This window comes from Actinia tenebrosa, unplaced genomic scaffold (genome assembly GCF_029948245.1).
Source record: "Actinia tenebrosa isolate PJP-AT-01 unplaced genomic scaffold, QUT_ActTen_1.0 PGA_scaffold9__36_contigs__length_13948895, whole genome shotgun sequence".
Lineage (NCBI taxonomy): Eukaryota > Metazoa > Cnidaria > Anthozoa > Actiniaria > Actiniidae > Actinia > Actinia tenebrosa.
The window spans coordinates 1244226-1268799 of record NW_028292586.1 but is presented as its reverse complement, the minus strand read 5'-3'; the positions used below and the strand labels follow the sequence as shown (position 1 = coordinate 1268799).

The window sequence follows — 24574 nt, the reverse complement described above, 5'->3', positions numbered from 1 at the left end:
CGGGAGTTCAACCACTCGTTTATCACTCTTAAAATTCCGAATCGAATTTGCCGGAAGTTCAACCACTCGTTTATCACTCTTAAGATTCCGAATCGAATTTGCCGGAAGTTCAGCTACTCGTTTATCGCTCTTGAATTTCCGAATTAAATTTACCGGAAGTTCAACCTTCGGATAGTCCTTCGGATATTTGTCGTGTCAATAATAGTTAGTCTCTAGTCTCTCTCAATCACCTGGACTGCAGGTATCCCATTCTAAGCATTGCCATCATTTCTCTTCCATCAACGCTTCAAGTTGTCACAGCTTATTATACGGACCTGCAGCATTCTACACGGTAAGAAAATACTCCATTTTTATTACATTATATCTTGTTTACAGTATGATACCTAATTTAGACCGGTTGCTGTCCTGTTGTCTACCTTGAAGGGAGCTTCTGAATGATTTAACTGAAGCTCACTCGAAGCTTGCTTCGCGATATAAGCCGAGATTCAGCTGCACGACTATAGAAATTACTTCTACATTCTCCACAAGAACTGAAAAATTTCACACAAGTTTCGGCTTAGAGTTTCAACATCTAAAAGAGACTTTACTCGACTTGAACAGTGACTTCCGCTCGCAAGCTTACTTACTCTTACTTCAGCCGAATGTGCCGTGTTCATTGTATTTGTAGAATGTTTTGAATTAATATTAAATAACAAAATAAATATTAGATATTTGAAAATATTATTTAATTATTTTCAAAATTAAAATGTTGATAAATCTTAATTACTAAAAAAAATTTGAGGAATATCATTGGAATATTGATATTAATATTATAATATTATATTTTGAATATTATTTAATCATTTTCAAAATTAAAATGTTGATAAATTTTAATTACTAAAAAATTTTTTCGAGGAATATTATTGGGATATTAATATTAATATTATAATATTATATTTTGAATATTATTTAATCATTTTCAAAATTATTAAAATGTTGATAAATCGTAATTACTAAAAAAATATTAATGACTTTATACGGATCGTCAAACCTCAATAATACAGTCACCTCTAAAGCGCGGACGTCATAGAGACGTGTATTATTTTGTACACGAAGCACAAGCCTTTCTTATTGGAACTGACCTTTTATCCGGATTACGGAGGTCCGACTCAAATCAAATTTTGCTAATATGACGTTTTTTTTCCATACATTTTGAATGCGCAATCGTTAAAGGGGAGAGAGAAAGGTGGGAGGGGAGAACTTATTGTCAGCGCATATAGAAATATTGACCGTTAACTGACAATAGTCCCCTTCACAGTTCCCTGCGCCATCTTGAAAGGTAGCCGTGCCTTTGCATTGAAGCGAGACAAACAGTGAGCTTGCAATGATGGAGACGTTAATAATTGTCCTAGGTGTTAAAAAAAGGTCTCTATCATTGCAAGCTCACCGTTCAAAAATATTAAAAGTTAACTGGAAAATTGGCGTAAAAAGTAGTATACGTAATTAAGGTGGCTCCATATAATTTTTGTTCGCGCGCGCTAGGTTGTCCACGAGCATGCGCAGTACCAGAACTTGAAGAACTTTTATTTTGATGACGTCACGGAAAGTCGGTCGCATGCGTTATTAAAAGAAATAAAAACTCGAAAACTACGTGGTCAAATATCTTTAAATTTCTACAGTTTTTTCTTCGTAGAATGATAAGGCAACTGACGCAATTTAAAAAATTGTTGGACCACAGAAAACCGATAATCGATATTTCTTTAATATATTGGTTTCTGTAGTCACGATTTTAATAAAACGCAGTCACGTAATAGTTAACCAAACAAACTTTCGTATTACACAATCTAAAAAAGATTGACCACGGAAAACTCGAGATTTTATTTTTTAATGGCAAAAAGGGCCCACTTTTTGTGGCTGACGTTTCGCTGGTATGGCAGCTGTTCACGTGATCATTTTCACGAAAAATGATTCCTCAACTCATAGTCTTCATGGTTAGCGTATCAGATATCAAGATATAGATATGTATTTGCTAGAAAATAATTTCTAATTCTGTTACTCTAAAGCTTGAAACTATATGAAGCCACTTAACTGACAATCTGTTACCCCCATCCACACCCTCAACCAAGTCCTGTGAATCTTCCTAATAAAACAGCTTTGTCTTTGTAGGTTTCTCATCAAACCAAACGTGCATCACTTGTTCGCTCTTGAGGAAATTCTCCTTCTTGTGAGCTTCATCTAAACTCTGGAACAAAATCCCTGACATGAGTATTGCCCCAGGAGAGGCAAGGATCTGACGGATTTTCGTCTCCAATTCTTCAATGCTTTTCTCCTCTATCCCTCCAAGGGTGTTGAGTTCAGGTTCAAAGAAAAGTGGCAGAGACTTGCTTTTCAAGGCTTCGGCTAAGTCATTTAGCAAGATGAGGATGTTCTGAGCTCGTTCTTCTGCCTTCCAGTCTCTTCCAACCTTGTCTAGATGGTAGAATAGAATAGTTTTGAGATGATACGTGACCAAACACTTTGGCTCCTTCAGAAATTTCCTTCGTATTGCTTTTAAGATGATCAAACAAATCTTTGGCTCAGGAGGGAGTAATTTGATGCACTGTCGTTCGACAACAGAAAAGGAAATCCGCCAACAAAACAGGTTTTCCTGGTCTTTCTCCCAAGACTTTGCAACCACAAAAGACTTGTTCTCTTGGAGCTTTGACAACAAGCCTTTTGTCAGCCATTTGCTGGAGTTTTCCTTTTCTTTTATCCACTTATCGTCCAGAGTATGTTTGGTCGTACAAATACAAGTCACACCATCAACGACTGTAATCTTTTTGATTTTGCCGTGTTGTTTTACTTCTTCGGTGAGAAAGGTGATCGCTGGCGAATTTTGGTCTTGCATGCCAAACCACACTGGAAAACCTACGAGAAAAAAATATTTTAAAAAATATTAGTGGTGCCACAACATTTATTGCAGTTGTATTTGGATACCAAGAGAGCATGTAAATAAGAGAGGGAAACTTCTCAATATCAACGTTTCATTTTTAGCCGATCAAAACGAATCAAAAGAGTAAACGAAAAGAGCGCGCGTGTGCAAGTTAATGACGCAGGGGAGTAGGGTAAGGCAAAATTTAAACTGCATCCGGTTTTTAAAAATAGTCCAACCGGGAATTTACAAGGCGCGCGCGATAATTAAAGCTTCCCTCATATTTATGCTCTTTTGGATCAACTAATTAGAAGTCAATCTCGACAATTGGCTCAAGGTTTAAAATGCCATTTCATTATTGCGCATGTTCGAAGAAATGTCTCCAGTATTTCGTCGAGCATGCGCATTGAGAATAGCAGGACTAGGGGGTCGAAGGTGGTTATAGTCTCCCTCTCAGCCGCTATCAGTGTCACGCAGCGCTGTCTACTTGGGAAGAAGCGTTGCGTGACAACACTGATAGCGAGGGACCTATGGTGGTTATAGATTTGAGTTGAATGATAAAGAGAGTTCAGTGCGATTAAAATTACCTTGGATACTTGTAGGAGGCATACTTAAAATCCTCTTGCGATATTGTGAGGGAGAAAGCACTGGGATTATCTTTCCATTCACTTCGATCTCCTCTGTCAAACCGTCCAGAAGGCAGAACGTTTCCTGGTCATTTCCGTCGTTGATTCCCTCTATTTCTGTTCTTCGTTTTTTCTCGTGGTTTGTTTTCACTTGGAGCCCGTAGTCTGTCCATGTGATGAGGTAGTAGCCTGTCTTCTCCGTGTACAGTAGCTGGTAAGATAATAGTATTAATATTAATATTAATAATAATAATAATTATAATAATAATAATAATTTTTTTTTTGATTTCTTTTTTTTTATATAAAATAATTAATAAACTTTATTGACAATAATAATTCTTCAAGATACAATCAGTAATAATAATAATACTTCTACATTAATTTCTCACTAAGAAAAAAAATTGTATTTGGTATCTATATAGATATATACGACGTATAGATTATCTCTTCACATATCCTACAATAAAAAATATATCTATTTACAATAATAAAAAAAAAGAGAAAAAGAAAAACTATAATAAAATATACTATAATAAAAATATATCTACTAATGTATAACCATGAAATCTATTTAGTAAAAATTAATCCTAATAGTATATGTTTAAAAAAAAAAAAAATAATGGCAAACATTTGTAATAATTTTAAATAAATAATAATAATAATAAAATAATAATAATAATAATAACAATAATAATGATGATGATGATGATATTAATCATAATGATAATAATGATGATAATAAATAATGATGATGATAATAATAATGTTGATAATAATGATGATGATGATAATAATGATAATAATAAATAATAATGATGATAATGATGGTGTTGGTGATAGCGGTGGCGGTGGCGATGCCGGTGAAATTCAGTTTCATAATTGAATCTCACCGCTGACTATCCAAAACGAAAACAAAAAAAATGTGAGGGCATTCTTTAATCGTGGTTCCAATAACAGAATTTCCTGCATACTGGAAATATCTCGGACTTAAAAAAAGGGGGGAGTACTAAAACCATCCTACATGTCAGTGTGATTACCTTGAAAAGACTCTTCGAATCCGCCGTCTGATCAAGACTGTCCGAGGCAATCACCTGTATAGTAGACTGGATTTCCATCTGCGTGTCTTCTTCCATTACATATGCGTCAAAACCTTCTGAAATCTCCGGCAAATACGTTCCTTCCCAAGAACTACCCATGTACATCGTTCCTACTCTTCCTTCCTCGGCTTCCGTTTGCTTGGAATTGCATTCTGCAATTTTCCACAAGTGTTCAATGGTATCGCTGTAAAAAGCTAAAACTTCTTCCATCTGCTTTTCTGGCGATAAGCTAGCTAAATTAGTGGCACGCTGAGATGGTTTGTGCCAATAGGATTTGATTTTAATGTCCACGTACTTTAAATGCTCCATAAGAGACATGATCATAAAGTCTAAAGTACTCTCCATCTCTGTTCCGAGCTGTTTTATCACAGCTACTTTGGACAATCACAACAGAGCTAGGCTCCAACTAGGTGAACGAATTTAGAAGTTGATTTTTCAATTCAACATGTAGTATCTCATTAGCTGGGCGTTTCCAGCAACTGCTTTCGATAACACCCATTCTACTTTCATTTTTCTTTCTTTTCCACAAAGCAAACACTTCCTAATAAGGTTTACGAGCTACGGTTCCCGGAAGTGTTTGGTTTCGAGTACTGGCAGCAAAAATCTTTCATTATTTCCTTTCGATCATTAATGTTCTCTAAAATTTTGAAAAATAGCTGTTTGGATTCATATAACTAATTCTGTACATCTCTTTCATTCACGTATCTGTATATCATATTTAATATTGTCATTTATAAGAGAATGATGGGGAGTTGGCTTCGAAAACTTTTGTTACTTCAGCTCCCCAGCACCTCATAATTATTTTTCTCACTATCTATAATTTACTTTCTTTATTAGTTATAACTTGCAAATTTATCATCTATTTTGTCATGGTAAAGTATATCATGAGTGCAAAATAAAGAAAGAAAGATCAAAAGTCGACTAGCACAGCGGGGCGCCCTGGGAGTAACATGTTTCTCTTTCGATTTTATCAGGAGCTTAAGTTAAAAGACAACCATTTATGACTACTGATAATCTTTGTTTACAGTCAAACAAGCTCACGCGTTGACCCCTAGAGTCGATTAATGATTTGAATTTTCGAATTTTGATTTCATTATTCAGTTGAAATTTACAACGTCAAAAACGAAGATATGAAAATTCCAATCAACTTTAAATTCAATATACGACATTTTGATTGGTTAATTAGTGCTAACACAGGAAGACCAAGAAAACATGGCGGCCAGAAATAGTCTTGGCCGTGTTTATGTGCCGGGAAGGCCTTAACCTGATATTATTCGACAGGAAATTGTTCATCTCAGCAATAGCGGATTGTCCAATAAAGCAATTTCGCGACAACTGAAATTTTCTAGTTGGGGAGTCCAGAAAATACTTAAACATTATCGACGAAATGGAACCGTGTCTCCATTTCGCTCAAGGCGGGAGCGTTCCCTACAAAATTATTGATGATATCCTCCAAGTAATTGAGGCATGGAAATTACAAAACCTAGTGTGTATGCTTATGAAATAAGAGAGCGACTTCTGCTCGAAGGTATCTGTAATTTAGATGATTTGCCTTCTTCATCACGAGTCGAACAATGAACTGAATTTTCATTTGAATATTGCAATATTGCATTATTCCGGTTCGTACGTATAAAAGGAATAATTGACTAATGATTTCATTAATCGAATCTAGGGGTCAACGCTTGAGCTTGTTTGACTGTAAACGCATTAACAACCTTGATAATCATAGAGATTTGTTGATATGTTTTAACAATGATTATGATACTAACCTACAGAGAGACACTTAATTGATAATCTTGTTTTATTTTAATCCATATTTAACACATATTTTTCTAAGTGATTTGTGGGAATATTATATATTTTTATAATTTATTTATTAAACCTAAGTATAGAGATTTCAGTATCTTTCTCAAAGTGAACATTAGAGACACACAGACATAATATTATTTAAGAGAGCCTCGGCCCCACGTCCGCCATGTTGTGCGGCAAAAATATGTAAACTTTTCTCACTTACTAACGCAAAATTTAATTTCCTGCCCATAACATTGCATTGACGTGAAATCCTTCCATAAATATATTTGTTGAATTTTCTTCGGAACTACCAGAATTGTTTATTTAATTCCCCGAGTAGCTGACGGTGTTCCTCAGGTTCTGCCTTTGGTCCCTCCTACTTTGCACTAACCCTAACTATATTACTCTCAAGTTGGCGACTCTCTACAGAAACGCTGTCGCAAGGGAGTCTTTTCATAATCTTTCTGTAAACTTTTTGCATTATAAGTAGAGTAGGGAGTTCTACAGAGATCAGTTTTTGGTCCATTTTGACCACCACAGGGTTTCAGAAACATAAATCGCGCCAAAACATTTTTCAGTCCCAACGCAGTTGAATGTACGTCTTCAACTTTCTTCTCCAAATATTCCTGTTCATCTGAAATTTCCTCCCGGCGTTCGTGTCCTATTCCATTAAACTCTGAGTCAATATATGCTCGGCAGCTTCTCGCGAAGTTTTCGGTGGCGCTCGCTATTTGTTCGGGATAGGCGATGATGTTATGGAGATCCATGTCGTCACATGCTTGTGGTGTGGTAGTTGCCAGTGTCTTTGTGAGGTCTAGGATTGTATCTAAGCCTCGTACTAGACGAACGACAAAGGGGAACCGCCCATTACTGCGTCGATACTGAGTATCCTCTTTTAACGCGGATTGAAGCTGAAACTACAACAGGATTGGTTTAGTGATTTGTTCTAAAACTGAATCTACCCCTTTTTACGTTGGGCAGGATGTTTTTCCATTTCACGCCAAGTTTCGTGGCACATGAGTATCATTTCTTTGCTTACAGTCAAACCAGCTCGTGTTTCTATCAAGGTTCGAAGATTCAGTTGATTGTTGGAATAAAATTTGCAACGTTCGTTTCATAAATGCAAGCTTCAAAGCAAGATGGAAATCAAACCTACAATAATAAAATGGATCTTTGAACCTCGATAGGAACACATGAGCTGGTTTGACTGGAACGGTTGGGCATGAGAAGAAACATGACACGTGGTCTGAGACTCATTAAGAGGTCTATTCCATGAGGTATCATTTCCAGCTAACGTGGGCTCCCTGAGGAGCATTGATCAATTATGTTTTACCTGTATTTCGCGACCTTGATGGATGAAGTCAGATGTCGCACGGAGTAGCTTTACTACTTCTTCTGTTACTTCCCTTTCGACCTGAAGAATGAATGAAGGGAAAGTAAAAAGATGAACTAATAAGTGGCAAATAAAATAAAATCATGAATTTTTGATTAAAGGGTAATCGTACACAGCAGCAGCTCTAACAACAGTAGCAACCACAGCAGTAACACAGGAACACATCAACTGCCGCAGAAACAGCGGCAGTGACTGCAAGCGGCAATGACAGCAGCAACACCGCAACACATCAATAGCAACACCAACAGCAGCAGTAGCAACAATAGCAGCAGCAGCAATAACAGCGACAACAGCAGCAGCAACAGCAGCGACAACAACAGCAACGAAAACCACTTTAAATAAAGATTTTAAGCTGTCACACCACTCTCACCTCAGAGACATCAACTCTAATAATATTTTCATCGATCTTTTCTTGTATGTTTTCTAGTGTGTCCAGAGAATGACGTATCGAAGAGTGTAAAAACTGCTCCTGTCCTGCCACAAATGCTTCTTCGAGATCTCCATCGCGACTGTTAACGTATTTCTACACGATAAAAGAGAAAAAACCATACATCTTGTCATTACATTTGGTCGTATGAAGTTTAGTTCCCACGGTGAGTACGTTTCGTAGATCAATAGGCTATTTGCATGATGGCTCGATTCACAGCCTCGTACAATTAATCTTCAAGCAACGTGAAAATTCGCTTGTATTTTACTGCTTTCCATGGCTTTACCTTTTCTGATTCCATGCTTTCGTTCATCGTAAGAACAGCCATCTTCGCTGTTTGTTTTACTATTTCTTTAAGAAGAGATTCACTTTCAGACAAGATTTCTTCTGGGTTGGAAGAACTGGATGATTTGTCTAGGTTCTGTAGGAGGAGAAATTTTTTTGTTATGAGACTGCATGCATGGATTGAAGTGTTAGCTATATTATTGGGTTAGCTATATTATTGCACACTCTTGGCCATCATTGATCCTTACCCCCATCATCATCACCACCCACCACAACCAATGCCAACAACCAGCAACGCAAATCAAAACACTTCCTGTTGTCTTACCGATAACAATTTGATAAGGAGAGTAGACAACTCTTGGATATGGTCAACCAACTTTTCTCGCAGCGACACAAACTTCTTGTAGTTATCACCATGGTTACTACATTCCCATGACTGAACGTTCGCAATGAGCGTCTCCATGGAAACGGTTAAAACAACGCAATTTTCTTGGATCACCTTTTCTTCTGTAATAAAAGCAACTAAGTTTAGGATTTACTAGGAATTAAGAGGATTGATTGATTACCGCGAGAAAGTCAAGGTGCACACACCTCTCACCTCTGGGGACTGAGGTTTGATTCCTGGATTTGTCATCACAAGTAAGCCAAAGCTTTTTGTGCCTTTCCCTTGAGATTTGAGGGTTTTCCTGGTTTTAGTTCCTCCTTTCGCAAAACCTTACCATGACACGCTCTTATGAACAGCGCTTACCTGGATCGTTTGTTGGCCTTCGATGCTTTTTGATATTTGATAAGCAAGCTTTAATCTTTTGAACGCTGGACAATACTTTTTCGTGAACTGGAACTTGCAGTCCGTCAGGGTTTTCTGAACACACAAAAAAAAACCATTTTGAATTAAACAGTAATGATGAAAAGGTAAATTATACACCGTGAAAAGATGAAAAAACTTACTAACCTACTTACCTCTTTTACTCCGACGAAGGACTAGCATCCGAAACGTCAGTAAGTTTTTTCATCTTTTCACGGTGTATAATTTACCTTTTCATCATTACTGTTTCATTAGAAACACCGACGCAGCTCACACTAGTTTTTAGCTAGTTATATCTTTTTATTTTGAATTAAAGAGAACTACACTTGCAAATTCCAAGAGCTGTGAGAGCATTTCGATTAATATAAGCACTAAAACTAAAACGAACCTTGTAAAGATGACAACGATTTCCCAAGAACCTCTGCACATAGGACCGACACAAGGCGCACGTGATTCTGATCACATGACGTGCCACGTGACTGGATCCTAGATGACGTCATGGGCTGCTCAACTGCGTCATGATAAAAGCAGCACCGTCAATATTTGAATTTTAATAAGAGATAATTTTTGAACAGAGTTTTTATTTAATTCTTTTTTAAAGAATTTTAAACAATGAGGATTTTGTCTTTTTACCTTTTTTGTTGAGCAAAGGCGACAAGTTTGTAGGGGAGTCAAAAACCTTCCCCTCAGGGGTCGAGTACGGGATGTCCATGTTTCCTGGCGTTGACGTAGTACTAGAATCTTGTCTGCTACGATATTTTGCGAAGATACTCTCTGCGCGAACTAGGGACAGAGAGGGAAAACATAAAAAGTTTTAAATATACCCCTTGCGCTAAAACAATGGAATTTTTTTTGCATAAGAAAAGACGGCCTATTGTCTTGTTCTCCAGAACAATTCTCTAGGACATCAATGCAAAGAGTCTATACAAATGACACACTGTCCGATAATAGCTGGTAATCATCCCGGCCTACCTCTATTTTCAGTTGTGTCTGTTGTTGTTTTCCTTGAAGCTAGCGATAACGCTCCCATGGTTGATATTCGTCTGGAAAGAAACCATACTATGAATAACTGCGCGCAATAGTGGTCCTATTTTCTAGGTTCTTGCTGGTTTTTCCTCCGTCCAAAATACCTAAATAACACTACATTACATTTCAATAGCGAGTTAGCCTTTTCCTGTCTAATTTCGATCAGCCCGGACGGAGGTGGTTTGATAAAATTTGAATGTGAAGTTGGATAACACGCACCTGTTATGAGGAGAGCCGAGTTTAAAGTCATTGTCCCACTGATCGTCGGGGTCATAGAAAGGATCATCATCGCTTGACTGACAGTTTTCATCTTGCTGCAAAAATTAGAAGAAAATATACAGTTGAAATGATACACAAGGAGTCACACGTTCTGAAATGGCAAAACATTACGGCCAAAGGGTCTTGAGGTGGCGAGGTGAACAGCAAAGCAGTGTATCTGTCAATATACCTGGTATAAGTCTCTCATCAGATCCAGTCTGGATTCAAACTTCTCAATGGTCCATAGGGTCGTCATTCCTTTCTTGATGTCGTTAAGACGAACTTTGCTTTCAGTCTAAACCAAATAAAGTGAAAGAAAAATAGATGAATGGGTGGGTGGATGAATAGATGGATGGGAAGATGGTTGGTTGGATGGATGGATGGGAATGCAAGGATGTTCAAGGGAGGGATAAATGGAAAGGATGGGAAGGGATGAAAGGATGGAAAGAGATGGATGGATGGATGTGAAGGCATGGATGTTTAGTTAAAGGGATGGATGGATGGGAAGGGAGGGATGAGCCTAGTAGATGAATGGACGAATGGGATGCATGAAAGAACAAGCCTTACCTTTCCATCTACAGTAATTTCATCTCGACTAAATGTCTGAAAAATAAAAAACATATATTTTCTAATCGAATTCTTTTGACAAATGACCAATATTCCCATGATATTATTGTTATCACGCAGCGAGCAGAGAGCATTGCCTGACACGTAAAGCTTAAAGCTATTCTTTCGTGACAAGAAATGGTTTGCTTACAATGTTCTTTTTCATGTGCTGACTGATCTTATTCGCTTCTCGCAACGCCATTGTTATTCTTAACAGTTCTTTCTTGCTTGGATCATCTGAGGACGAAAAGGAAAAACAGATGCGGTTTGTTTGTTAGAACAGTCGAAAAAAAAAAACAACAACAGAAGCAGCTCAGCAACAACAACAGCATCAATAGCAACAACAGCATCATCAACAACAACAACAGCATCAACCAACAAAAACAACAGCAGTAATAACAACAGCGAGATCAACAACCACAAACAACAACAGCAGTAGCAGCAGCAGCACAATTACAAGAACAGCATCAACCACCAAAGCAGCAGCAATAACAGCGACAACGACAGCATCAAGGGGAGAAATACAACAACAAGAACAGCTACAACAGTACCAACAACATCAATAGCAGCAGCACTTTCAGCAAGATTGTGATGGCATACCCATCGTCGAAGCTTTGCGTCCAAGTGCATTGAATGATGCGCGGAACTCGTCTCTCATTTTCTCGCGTTGTTTCTGAAAAAATGAAACAGAGATATCAACATGATTAATAGCAGCAACAGCAGAAACAACCGCAGTTATATTATCATCACTACCACCATCATATATGCATGGATGTTAACACCGCTATCATCGTTCCAATAACGACAACAGCATCCACTGGCATCATAACCACCACTCGTCACCATTATTATTATCACTATCATTATCGTCACCATCATCACCATTAGCATCATCATCACCACCATCATCAACCACCATCAACAATCACCTACATACATACTTTTGCTTCTTTCAGCTTCAATACATCATCCTGCATCTTCTTTTTCTCTTTCTCCAGTTCAGACATGATTCTGATTTGGTTGAGCTTGGTCTCTTCAAGAGCCTGAAAATGCATTTTTTTGTTAGGTTATTTTTTACTTTACTCATAATCCATCTCCGTTGAAAGAAAAAAAAACGCATAAGGTTTTTTATGAAGGCATTTTACAAAAACTTTCCATGACAATTGTCAAAAAAATCTTTTTTCAATAATTTTTTCAAACCTGTTTTGCTGCCAGAGCTTCCATTTGAAGTTTCTTTCTGTTGCTTAAAATCTCTTGTTCCAACATCTGCAACAAATGCAAAGAAACAATAAATAAATGGTAAAGATACCGATGATACCTTCTTCAATGACAAGAAGCACTTCTCTTGCATTGAGCTGTAGCTGTTGTTGTAGCTGTTGTTATTGTTGGTGATGGTGATGGTGTCGAATGACCGCGGAATGTGGTGGTGATATTTCTTTTGTTATATTTGTAGTTCCTGCTCTTCTGCTTTCATTATTGTTGTAAACCTAGCAGCAGCAGCGGCACTAGAAGTAATTGTTGTTGTCGATGCTGCTGCTTAATTTAGTCGTTGCTGTGGCGGTGACAGTGAAGGGATCGTCCATTTTCTTTTTCTGTTGTTGTGGCTGTTATTAGCATTGTTATCGTTATTGATGCTGCTATGACTGTTGTTGCTAATTGTTAATGCCATTGTTGTTTTCTAATTCCTTTACCTGTCTATGTGCTCGCAGCCCCGATATTACATCTTCTTTGGACTGATTCGACCTTTCTGCGTCCTCCTTTTTACGATTGAGGTCATTCTGCACAAACAAAAAACAAAATCAATCAATTCTTCACGAGCCAAAAACGTTTGTGACCATTGGCATTGATTAAAAAATCTTCACTATACCAATTTTTGTTGTAGCTCGTCATTTCTCGTCTCGTACTCAGACTTCTGTCTCATCAGCTCTGCAGCTGCTGCTTCCTGTAAAAAATTTTTAATAATATTTAACAAAACTTAAGGTGCTTGTCATTTACCTGGACAAACCGGACATTTTGATTGAAAAACGAATGGTATATTGTCCATTCGGAAAATTCCGCAAAACTCGGTTTTTCCGATTGAGTTAACCCACTTTTCCCGCTCTTTTCGGTTTTTCCGGTAGACGCGCGTACCAACTGTCGCGAGAGTCAAATTTTCCCGCTCTTTTCTTATCTTTAGCTAACGAATTCCCAACCGGTTTTTTTTGCAGTGGCGGATCCAGGGGGGGGGGGGGGGGGGGGGTCGAAGGGGTCCACGGAACCTCCCTTGAAGGTTTGATCTTTTAGGTATAATAGAAATATGTCTTATATAAATTGTAATAAAAAATATTAGGAGTTTTGCGAATTCCCAACCGGATAGATTGGTTAGTGAATAGTAAACTCCCTAAATTTCCGTTTGGAAATTTGAAAACGTGGACTAAATTTCTTTCGAATCTATGAGTTAACCTTTTCTTTTTGTATCTGTTTCATGTTTTCTTCTTGCGCTTGTAATCTTGCTTCTTCTCTCGCTTCCTCGAGTTCAGCTTGAAGTCTTAAAAACAACGTAAAACAAACATGAAATTCAGTGGGAAAATTATAGAAAATATATGATTTTTATAATAGTTGTACAAAGTTAGTTTTAAAAGTTTACCTCGCGTTTTGGACTTGAGCGAGTTCGTTTCTAGCGAATTCGAAGTCCTTAATAACAGCGCCATCTTGATTTGTTCCTCCAGATCGGAACTGCTCTTTTCTCTTCTTGCTCTCGATAGGATGGTTTAGTCTGTTGACAAGGAAGAAATGAAATAACGGAGAAATGAAACAAAAAAAAAAAAGGACGAAAGTACGGATCGACTTAGAGGTAGCCTTTGTTCAGCAGGTATAATTTTTCTCAAAATTCGAGAGAAATTACACCGGCTGCACGCTGGCTACTTAGAGGCGTAAGAAGGGACAGACAGACTGATTAACAAACGAAGACAATAATTATAAAGATTGAATAGTAATTCAGTATTTACCTGAAAAAGTGATCTCCACCAATAACCAGACGATCACCCTATAGTCAAGACAATAATAACGTGAAAGTAAGTCATGGAGGATGAAAGATGGTGGTAGTAGTAGTAGGTATTGGTGGTGGTGCTGGCGGCAGAAGGAGTACATGGGGGGGGGGGGGGGGGGGAAGGTTGGAGGTGGGGTACTCACGTGATGTAGTTCTGTTTCTTCCTGGATGAGTAGACCATTGATGTAGGTTGGGGCATCAGCTGAAGATAGAATGGAGTGAGTTAGGAAAGTGTTTGAGGAGGGATGGATGGATGGATGGACGGATAGACGAACGGACGGAAGGATGAATAAACCAAATTAAAGCAAATACATCATGATAGTTTCCTTACCAATTGGGATTACTTTCACTTTGTCTCCTTCATTCTTGATAATACTAAGAAAAAAAAGAAATAATACAGTCACTTCTTTATCAAATAGAATAGAATACAATTCTTTATTTACCCACGTGTCAACCGGAAGCTTATAAACACTCATTGAAAACGCCGCGTAGTATAGCGAGAGTCCTCGAGTTAGAGAGGTGAGCTTGCGCGCGCGTTTTTTGGCGCGAAATTTTCATCCAAATCCACTGGAAACGCAACACAAGACCATTTTGTCTCGAGGAAAGTTACTTATGTTATCCCGACAGTTTCCCGACATGCAGAGATAAAGAATTTCTCAAATATTTCGAGAGATCGAACACACCAGTGCGACTCTGCCACCAAGGCTCCACTTAGCTGAATGTCTTGCTGTTGTTGATGCCCAACTGTTGAAATTCCTAGAGAGAAAAGAAAAAGGAAAGACTGTCAATTTTCTGTATTGTATTTCGCATTGCTCTTTTTTTTTAAGTTTGCTTACCTGGCTTAAGTATGTAGAGAAGCATCTCGGAGAGTTGAGGGTCTTCGTTAAGGTTCACCAGGTTTGGGAGTCGGTTATCAACCTTGAAGGAAATACCGACTTTCTGTACGAAAAATAAAAAAAGAAAGAAGGATGTGATTTTTCAAACGCAACGAAGCATTTAATAGAAAATATTTTTACACTATCTTCATTATAATGAATTTAGCAAAATCATCGCCAACTTTGGAATCACCGCTAATATCATCACAGCAACATTACAACATTACGGGAAAAATCTTCATCTCCATCATGAAGTCACCATCATCGCATCAACAGCAACACATCATCTTATTACCAACATCATCACCATCATCACCATTATCATCGTCATCACCACCAACATCATCATCGTCATCGTCAGCCTCTAGAATTATTAATGAAAAAACGGTAAAATTACCTTCAAGTTTTCAGCTTCCTCGCGTTTTCTTCTCTCCGACAAGGCAAACTTTTCCTGCCAATTCCTAAAATAAAAATAAAATATCTTGTTCAAACGAGCGACGAGAGACAAATGGCTCGATTGCACGGAGCAATTTTCTCTGCAACCTGTGTCGCAACGCTCAAGTTGCAAGCGTGTCGCCACGGTGCAACGGAGACGCGACCGTTGCCAAAAATAGAAAGGAATTCTACTTTTCGCAACGATTGCTTCGACTGGTCTCGCAATATTTTTCAAATTGCGCTGTAGGTCACACGTTGCAATGCTCCAAAATCGCTAATGATTGTTTTATTTCTCTTATTGTTCATTCGAATCATGCAAATGTTTGTCGAACCACGCTATAGAATATAACGTTCACCCTCATGATTGTCCAAGCGCGTTATAGATTGTCAATGATTATGCTAATAGCACTAATGAATTTTCACTTTTGGGTAAATGATTGTCCATAAATGCAATTGTTTGTCTTTTGGTGTTATTGAAGTTGAATTTCGCGCACAAGAAAATACATTCCGCGCATATGAATGTACAAACGCGCTATTGATTGTCCATTGATGTCCATGAACGTACACGCGTATTCAGTTATCGTTATTGAAAGTTGATCCGCGCTAATGATGTTACTTTTGGTGTTGATGAAAGTACATTACACGTTATTGATACAACTATTGGCACAAATGAATGTACATTTTCTGTTAATGAACGGCAAAAGGTGTAATTCCTTCTTAAGTTTTACGAATAAGCAGAGTAAAAACAAAACAAATGGTTCCCTCTTGAGTATAGTAAATTAAATCCGTTCTTTTACCTCGTTGATTCAACCAAGAGTTGCTGAGACTCCATCAACTTTTCTCGCAAAAGCTGAATTTCTGCCAGAGCGTTTTTGTTATCTTCCGGTGTATTACTGGTGTGCATTTGATGTAGATGATCGATCTCCGCTCGTAGCTCTGTGAATTTCCAAAAAAGCAAACGAGAAATACATTATGTGCCAAAAATATTCAATTATTCCACATGTTGCTTGGTCTCAAAGACAACGATGACTGTATTTTGGAACCTTATGGAAATATCGGCGTTTTATAAGAAAGAATTGTCAGTTCTTTCTCTGATAGCTGTCAAAAACTAACGTCACGAAGATGTAATATTAGATTCAAGTAAACATCTGTACGAGTTTATTGTAAAAATTATTTTTTCCTTAGCAGTTCATTCGTTAAAAGCGTGGTTTAAGTGATGTACTCTTGGACATTCTCTTTATTTATTTATTTATTTATTCTTCTTATTTTCCCTGGGCACTGATGGTTGCCTTTGGTCCGTAGGTCCACTGGACCATTTTGGTGCCTAGTGTCCCACCTGTTTATGTTTGTCCCAATAGTCCTTGATGGTCCCTGTTGGTCCCACGTTGGTCCCATGTTGGTCCCAAACAATTTCGTCCAGCATTAGCACCGATACCCACCTCTAATGATCTTGGCACTAGGATCTTCATTGATGACAGCCTTGTTGATGATAGTCCTTGCTCTTTGAGCATACGTTCTTAATGTCAAGGATTCCAACGATTTCCTTATATACAATCACAAACTTTTTCTCCTATCGACGAACCCACCCTTCTTCCCATCCTTAGCAACAAAAATACCTTCCAATCAACTTGAAAACAGACTAAAATATATTCTACAATAAAAATATTTTTTAGGAACTTTTGGGAACAAGATGTAAAGGATATCGAAGTGTACTTAAGGTTTCCCCAAACTGTGAGCTCGCTGGGCTGATGTTGGCTATCATTGCAGTCTTAGAGTTCCCTCCTAGACTATCCTTTAACAACCTAGAAACAAATAACATGAATATAAACATTAGGATGCCACTTTGTACAATGTTAGTGTTCTATGATATACTTGGAGTCTAGCATTCTGTGTTCAGAAGGACTGTTTAAACAAGAAAAACAACTAAAAAAGCAGCATACTTCTTGGGAAAATAAACCTAACTTTAAGAGTCAAATCATGCAGACTTTTGAATTCCAAGTTACTATTTTTTAGGTATTGAATTCAAGTACGTACCAAGTCAGAATGGAATCCCTGTAAGGAATGTAGAGTTTCTTCTTGTTTTGGATTTCTTTGTCTGACAGAAGAGAAATGACCTTCCCTAGTGTGTGTAGAGACTTGTTGATGCTTCCTCCTTCCTGTAAGAAGATGTACGTCAGAAATTCAGCCAAGAGAGAATTCAGACACAAGAAGATTAATGCACTGTTCACTACAATTAGATGTCTTTATCTTGGACGTATTGTTTTCCCATTTTATACTCTTTAGATCAATAAGATTCTTTGTTTGAGCAGTATCCATGTTCATGCGTCTTCTCATGCACAAACGTTAAAGGGGGGCCAGCATGAAAATCTTCAGAAATTTAATTTGGCTGAAACTTCAATGGAATAATCTTTAAGGGTTTAATAATCACTGGTTAAGGTTTTTTCTTTATATTCCAATGGGAAGTATTATATTTTTACAAATTTCTATAGGTGTCTGTGCCGTCAGACACTCAACCATAAACATCGCTCCATACATTTCTTTGTAAATAACGGAAAGATATGATACACTAAGGATAAAAACTGGTCTGAAATGAGAAAACATTACGCCCAAGCTGAAGAGATCTATTCTGAGGAGAACCAGAAAGCTGTCATTAGCTGTCTACCTTGAGCCTCAGGTTTGCAGTCTCGGTTGAAGTAATGACTTGTTCATTCAGCACGTTGCTTGCTCTTTCACTACCAGCCAAGTCGATCAGGTTGATCTTGCTTCTTGTGGTCAGCTGAGCTTCAGTGTCTTCGAAAACATCAGTCTAAAAACAGAAAAATGCAGTACTGTTTCTATTACCTATTTACTTAATCACATCACCCAATAGCAGCACAGGCATCTATTACTTTCCTCCAACAGGTTGTTGATATTATAGTAAAGTTCTCTATGTTTCGGTAACATCTTGCTTTTATCGATAAGGTTGTAAGCCCTAAGCACAGGTGGCGTAGCGGTGAGATTGCTCACCTCTATAATCAATGCAACCCAGGTTTGAGTCCCGTTGGGCTCGGTGTCGTATGTGAGTAGAGGAGTTGTTTGTTGGCTCTCGCCTGTGCTTCAAGGGTTTTTCCAGGTTCTCTGGTTTTCCTCCCTTCGAAAAACCACTTCTAAATTCCAATTGAAATTTCAGTGGATGAAGAGCTACTCTGTGGAAATGCTACTGCTAAATCCTATTTATTCTATTCTACTATTCTATTCTATTCTATCCTAATTCTATCCTATTCTATTCTATTCTTTTCTATTTTATTCTATCCAATTCTATCCTATCCTATCCTATTCTATTCTATTCTATCCTAATTTTATCCTATTCTATTCTATTCTTTTCTATTTTATTCTATCCAATTCTATCCTATCCTATTCTATTCTATTCTATCCTAATTCTATCCTATTCTCCATAATTATAATTGAGCAATCATAATTAATATTTGAAAATTTAAGGAGATTAAGAGTGATGATACTTGATGATGTAAAATCTAATAAAGGTGTAATATAATGAAAACAAAAAGTTCTATCCTATTCTATTCTATTCTGTTCTATTTTATTTAAGCTAAACCATAAGCGAAAGTAGTATCTATGACCAGATAATTTTTTTTGTTATATAGAATTATATAAACAAAATGAATTTTTATTGATCTCCACAGTTCCTGCCTACCAAGGTTGTCATGACTACAGTTATTCATACCTTTGTCTGAGTCATCATGATAGTGAAAACAGAGTGGGATCTACTGCTCTTGTCATTCATCCCTGTCGCTGCTGTAGCTCTGTTTCTGTTCCCCAATGCTAACCAAGACTAATGGTAATAAGGTAAAAAACAAAATTATTATCTCCAAATGAACTTTACAGAAAAGCCATTTTCTCACTACTTTTACCCCCTCGCCAGGATTTTTAACATAAACCACTAGCATTGTACCTAAATTTAGAAGATAGATACATACTATGAAATATAGACTAATAGATTAATAATACTTACCTCAATGTCTGAATATGTACTGACAACATACCTAGAAGAAGAGAAAGTACGAAAATAATGAAGTTGCACAAAATTGAACAATTGGTCAAGATTGATGTAGAGGTAAATTCTTTCAGATCAAAGTGATTGACACTTACGTCGAGAGATCCTGCACAAAGGGTCCCAATGCTGGATGCTCCCTGACTCTCAACTACATCGCCATAAACAAAACAATTTTTGCATTAGTATAGTGTTAGCTCATTTGATAACAATTTTATATCATTAATGCATGGCTCAGCCCATTCAGTATTACTGGAGGGGAATATGTGGGGGTGGGGTGGCCTGCTCAACTAGAAACTGTGGACAGCTGTTTTGGCCTGTATTGGGCCTCGTCAGCAGGGTGTATCTATTGAGCTGGCAATCCCACAAAAAAGTAGTACTAGGAAGATGAGGCAGTAAGTTGTGTGGGATGGCTCGGATATCAAATAAGAACATGCGTAATAGGTAAATTACGAGCCTTAGATGAAACGACTGAAGAAGAGTGTCATACAAGCCTTACACAACTTCAAGTCGCATAAAAAATGAGTGTTCAATAGAGTGATCAAATTAGTACAAACCTGTTTCTTGGTATCTTTATCCTTCCCTTTGGTAGAAACCAGAAGGTCATGGATCTTTTCGTTATAAATCTCAAAGTAGCTGATCTCAACAGTGAATTTGCACTTCAAAAGAAACAAAAATAATTAGTAAGACAATGAGTGTTGATAATCTTTAATGAGGGAAACCTACTCACTAAGCGTGGTTTTCAGTAGTGCCCTAAACAAATGAAGAAGAAAACTTGAGCAATCATTTTAGCTTTATCATTATTTAAAGTGCAAGTCCTTGATCAGGAGGTTAGAATCCTTTTAATTGCAACTATAAACCTCCTAAATGATAACTACTGCACTAAATCCTGATTAGAAAATAGCTTGCAGCTGCCTATCCATGACTCATACAAAAATGCACATTTGCCAGACTTGCCAAAATCCTCATTCTGACCCTTTAATATTAGCCAAAGATACAATACAATATACACACACCTAGTATTAATAAGCTTAATGCAGAATTTTTACAAGAATTAGTGAGAGATTTACCTCAGGCCAAACACTAATTCTTTCAAAGAGTTCTTCACAAAACCTTGGAAGTACGCCAGTGTCTTTTCCTTGCCCCATGATACTAGAAGACACATATGTTTTACAGTGATAAATTTACCAGAAAACTAATTATTTAGCTATATGAAAAGAATGTCAATAGACATCTTGTGATTCAGTGTAATGTTTTCCCATTTCTGACCACGTGTCATTCCCTAGAATATTATTTTTTTGTTTATTGGTTGTGCATAAGAAGACACATGAATATGGATACAACTCAAAGAAGAATCTTATTCTTAAAGGAATGACATCTGGTGAGAATGGGGGAAAGTTACGCTCAAGCTGAAGAGGAATATTCATGTTACGAAGAAATGTATAACATATAGTATGTAGCAATGCTATCAGAGACACTGATTACCTACCTGTAGGATTTTCCTGATCCAGTCTAAATAGAGGAAAAATAACAGTAAATTAGAAAGTGTATCAGGGTTGTAACCAGAACTTTTACAGGGAGGGTGCACATGGAATAAAATTGGACCATTGATCGTTTTTTTTATTACCAACTCAGTGGCGTAACTAGGGATCTTGCAGGGAGGTGCACAGGCAATGATTTGCAGAACCCCCCCCCCCCCCCTCAAAAAAAATGGTAACTAGAGAAAAGCAGAACCAAAAAGGAAAAAAAGGGGGATAGATAATCGGACCTTAAGCTTTTATGGGGGGTGCACGTGCACCCTGTGCTCCCCCCTGGTTACGGCCCTGTGTATAATATATATTTTGCCCAATTTTATGATTGGGAGACTTATTCAGAAAACGTAAAGCTGTAAATAGAAATGTCTGGGTTTTTTCTTCCTGGCCTTGGGCCATGTTGTTCATGTAAAGTATAAATCAATATTGCTCCATTATTCTTGCAGTATTGTTCAATCCAACATGGGCAATAGTTTTGGTCGATGTCAATCAAATTGTTTTCATCTCATTTCAAAAACACAAAGTTTTCAAAAACACAAGTTTATTGACTGTTATAGAAATTCCTGGATGTCCACCAATACCTATGTAGACTTAGTCACAGAAAACATTTCCAGCATGTTATTATGACAAAGAGTATGTGTTCGGATGTGATTACTTACTTGACCATAGGCAAACAGACAGGTGTTGTAGCCCTGGAAAGCACTATTAAGAAGTGGTTCTCCAAGAAGTTTGTACAACTTTTCTTGATCAACAAAGTCAGGATGTTTAGGATCAAAGACCACAAGGAATGGTCATACAAAAAGTTGTACTTTATTCCTTTGTCTGATGTGAGGCTGGTCTCGTTACCATCCATTGATATGCAAACCTTTACCTTGGGGTCATTTTGTTCTCTGTGAAGATTGATTAATGAGAGCAATTTATTAATCCAATATATTGTTTATCAATAATCATAAAATGTTTGAGATATTATTAATTATAATGTGCATGCTGATTGGCTTGCTACTGTGTTTATATCAGAAGACAGAGACATGCTCATCAGCAAAATTGATTAAAGATATATGAAAGCTATCTAAAACAGCTGCTTATGTCTCTGTACTGTACGTAGTGATACATATAAAAACTCTTGGAGCTGTAGAGCACTTGAAAAGCAAGAGAAAAGCTTGGCTATGCCTCATGCTCCTAAGCTTGCTCCTCTCAAAGGTTTAGCAAAAATAATAAAAAAGCATAGGGTGATAGGACTGCCATTTCAAGAGGTCATCCAAGCCACTTGAAAGTCCAACCTATTATTATAGCAGCACTACTATCACCATTTGACAAGTGTATCATGTTGATCATTTGATAACTTTTGACATTTTCACTGCTGATTGAGTTCCTGATTGACTGATTTTCGTTTTGTTTCATGAACTATGCTTGAGGGCTTTAAATTCCCAGCCAAAGTGACTCCCCAGGGAATCTACTTCATTTACACTTAGCACCAAACACAAATCACAATAGACTTAATCCCTTACCAAACAAACTTATTAAGTCATCATTCCAAAGCTTTTCGAAGTTTCCCAAACCCAAGAAAATGTCTGTCCCATGAAAACATAAACTTAATATCGCATGTAGGTTGTTTTTTAGTAATCTTCAGTGCGAGCTATATATATGCTAGTCTATTATCGGTCTAATTTTTAAAGATGTGATAATTGAAGAGTATACAATATAAACTTACATTAATCATACACGTATGAGACGCTATCTTTTTGATCAAGCCTTCATTGCTATCATAGCAGAATCACTAGCAATAAATCATACGATTTTATCAAGAAACTTTGAGATAATTTCTTGGTCTTAAGTGATACGAAAATGAGAAGAAAACAGCTGTTTTTCTTGACGTGATTGATATTTACAAACATGAGTTGAAAAACAATTTGGACGAGAAAACAATTCGTAAAAAGATCAATGTTTACTGAGCAAAGCATGAATCAAAGCACGCTACTGATAAAACAAAGTCTAGTGCGCCCTTCATCATAAATAACTCCAGAAAAAATAATATCAAAGTACAAAGTGTTACATTAATTTGATTACACTTCCCGTTAAAGGCGTGATAATACTTCAGTGAAGTGTTCTATCGTACAGTACATCGTGAAATTTGATCAAATATTTTTACATTAAAACACGCGCAAACTTTTGACATTGATGTGTTTAATTTAAACTCTAAATTCAATCATCAGTCAATAGAAAAAATATCCAATACACTATTAATACAGTATGGGGATAATCAACGCACTTTTCCAGATAAAAATAAGTTGAAGAAAAGACGAAAATCAGATAGAAAACCAGTGCGTAATTAGATTTCTCAAGTGACGCGACCTGCACGACCCCAACTGCATGACCCCACAGTTGTAAAAATAATTACAGTATTTTTTTTACACATTTTTAAAATAGATTTTTTTCATTATAAGGTAAAATGGTAAACTAAGACTCGAACACAGTTTAGGCCATTTTCTTACCTTTGTAGAAGCGGTCTAACCCGAACAGCTACTGTAATACTGCATGAATCTTCATCCGTGATGTTTGGAACCTGATACGGTGTGTGTGGGGTCGTTGGGATATTCTTAACACCAACAGATTTAGGAGTCCCTATTCCTGATTTCAGACACTCAGGTGTGTTAAAATTCTCTTTTCTACTGCCATTCTTAAGAGGAGCTTCAAGTTCTTTCACTTCTTTGAAGTTGTTCGGAGTGACAGCAGTCGAGCAAACGACTTCGTTTGCTTCTGTCAAGAGAGCAGGAGACATTGGTAAAACTCGAGCGATTTTCCTATCACTTCTACAAACACCATCTTCTTTAATACCAACTCCTTCAATATCTTTTATAGATTCGCTTTCCTTGGAACCTCTTCGGCTTGACAGAGGAGAGTCGCTGGAGTTTGACGTTTCACTGTCTCGTCTTTCCTGCAAGAGTCGTCTTCGAATCGACAACGGCGAATTCTTCACTAACTGATTGCGAAGAACTCCCGCCGGAGCGCTTGATTTTCTCAGGAAAATCTTCTCAGGAGTCGTAGGAACAGAAGAATGATCCCTGCTTGAGTTTTTAGCACTAGAAGCAGCACTCATTTTCTGTAGATTGGCGTTCTTGATAGACGCCGGGTTTATGAAGTCCACGCTCCCAGTTCTCATCAAAGGAACGCTGGGTAACGCTCTCTTGGAAGATTTCGCCTTATTAGCTGACATCTTGGTAAGAATTTAAAGGAAATCGGAGCTCATCCCATTGAAAAAATAAGTTTTTCTCTCTTGCCAGTTGAACGAAGCAATAAAATACATTCCTTCGATCGGTTATTCGAAACGTTCCAAACACACACAACAAAAACAACCAATCAAAACTCAACAAATCCAGTCACGTGGGAAATTCAAGCTCTCGCGGGAATTCATCCTTCACTTCCGGTTGAACGGTTATTTTCTTACTTCCTCT

General features: G+C 37.4%; 3 protein-coding genes and 1 long non-coding RNA gene across 4 annotated transcripts in view; 1 reads left to right on the top strand and 3 right to left on the bottom strand.

The window, feature by feature from the left end:
- Positions 1–24574, bottom strand: part of LOC148904456 (uncharacterized) — a 130809-nt gene that overhangs the window by 102907 nt on the left and 3328 nt on the right. The gene's annotated exons all lie outside the window — the stretch shown is intronic.
- LOC148904458 (uncharacterized) lies at positions 231–3491 on the top strand. The gene is made up of 2 exons (XR_016118818.1): positions 231–331; positions 2146–3491. It is a non-coding gene; the product is annotated as an uncharacterized LOC148904458 (long non-coding RNA).
- On the bottom strand, positions 323–5129 carry LOC116294429 (uncharacterized). Its single transcript, XM_031702024.2, has 3 exons — positions 4554–5129; positions 3478–3727; positions 323–2886 (listed from the first exon to the last, which is right to left on the bottom strand). Exons 1-3 carry the CDS (start codon positions 4956–4958, stop codon positions 2120–2122), a joined length of 1422 nt encoding a protein of 473 aa, XP_031557884.2. The 5' UTR covers positions 4959–5129; the 3' UTR covers positions 323–2119.
- On the bottom strand, positions 6401–24336 carry LOC116294428 (kinesin-like protein KIF14). Its single transcript, XM_031702021.2, is given in 40 exon segments — positions 6401–7321; positions 7738–7818; positions 8168–8320; positions 8511–8645; positions 8835–9016; positions 9258–9371; positions 9703–9825; positions 9948–10097; positions 10287–10357; positions 10560–10654; positions 10789–10893; positions 11166–11201; positions 11356–11441; positions 11805–11877; positions 12146–12247; positions 12405–12470; positions 12896–12982; positions 13072–13146; positions 13647–13731; positions 13831–13959; positions 14192–14229; positions 14376–14434; positions 14564–14607; positions 14916–14988; positions 15069–15171; positions 15505–15568; positions 16340–16478; positions 16982–17055; positions 17246–17344; positions 17577–17698; positions 18205–18348; positions 19264–19371; positions 19552–19582; positions 19689–19741; positions 20148–20249; positions 20661–20742; positions 21080–21102; positions 21782–21897; positions 21900–22012; positions 23615–24336. Coding segments are annotated over 40 exon segments (4767 nt in total). The 3' UTR covers positions 6401–6811.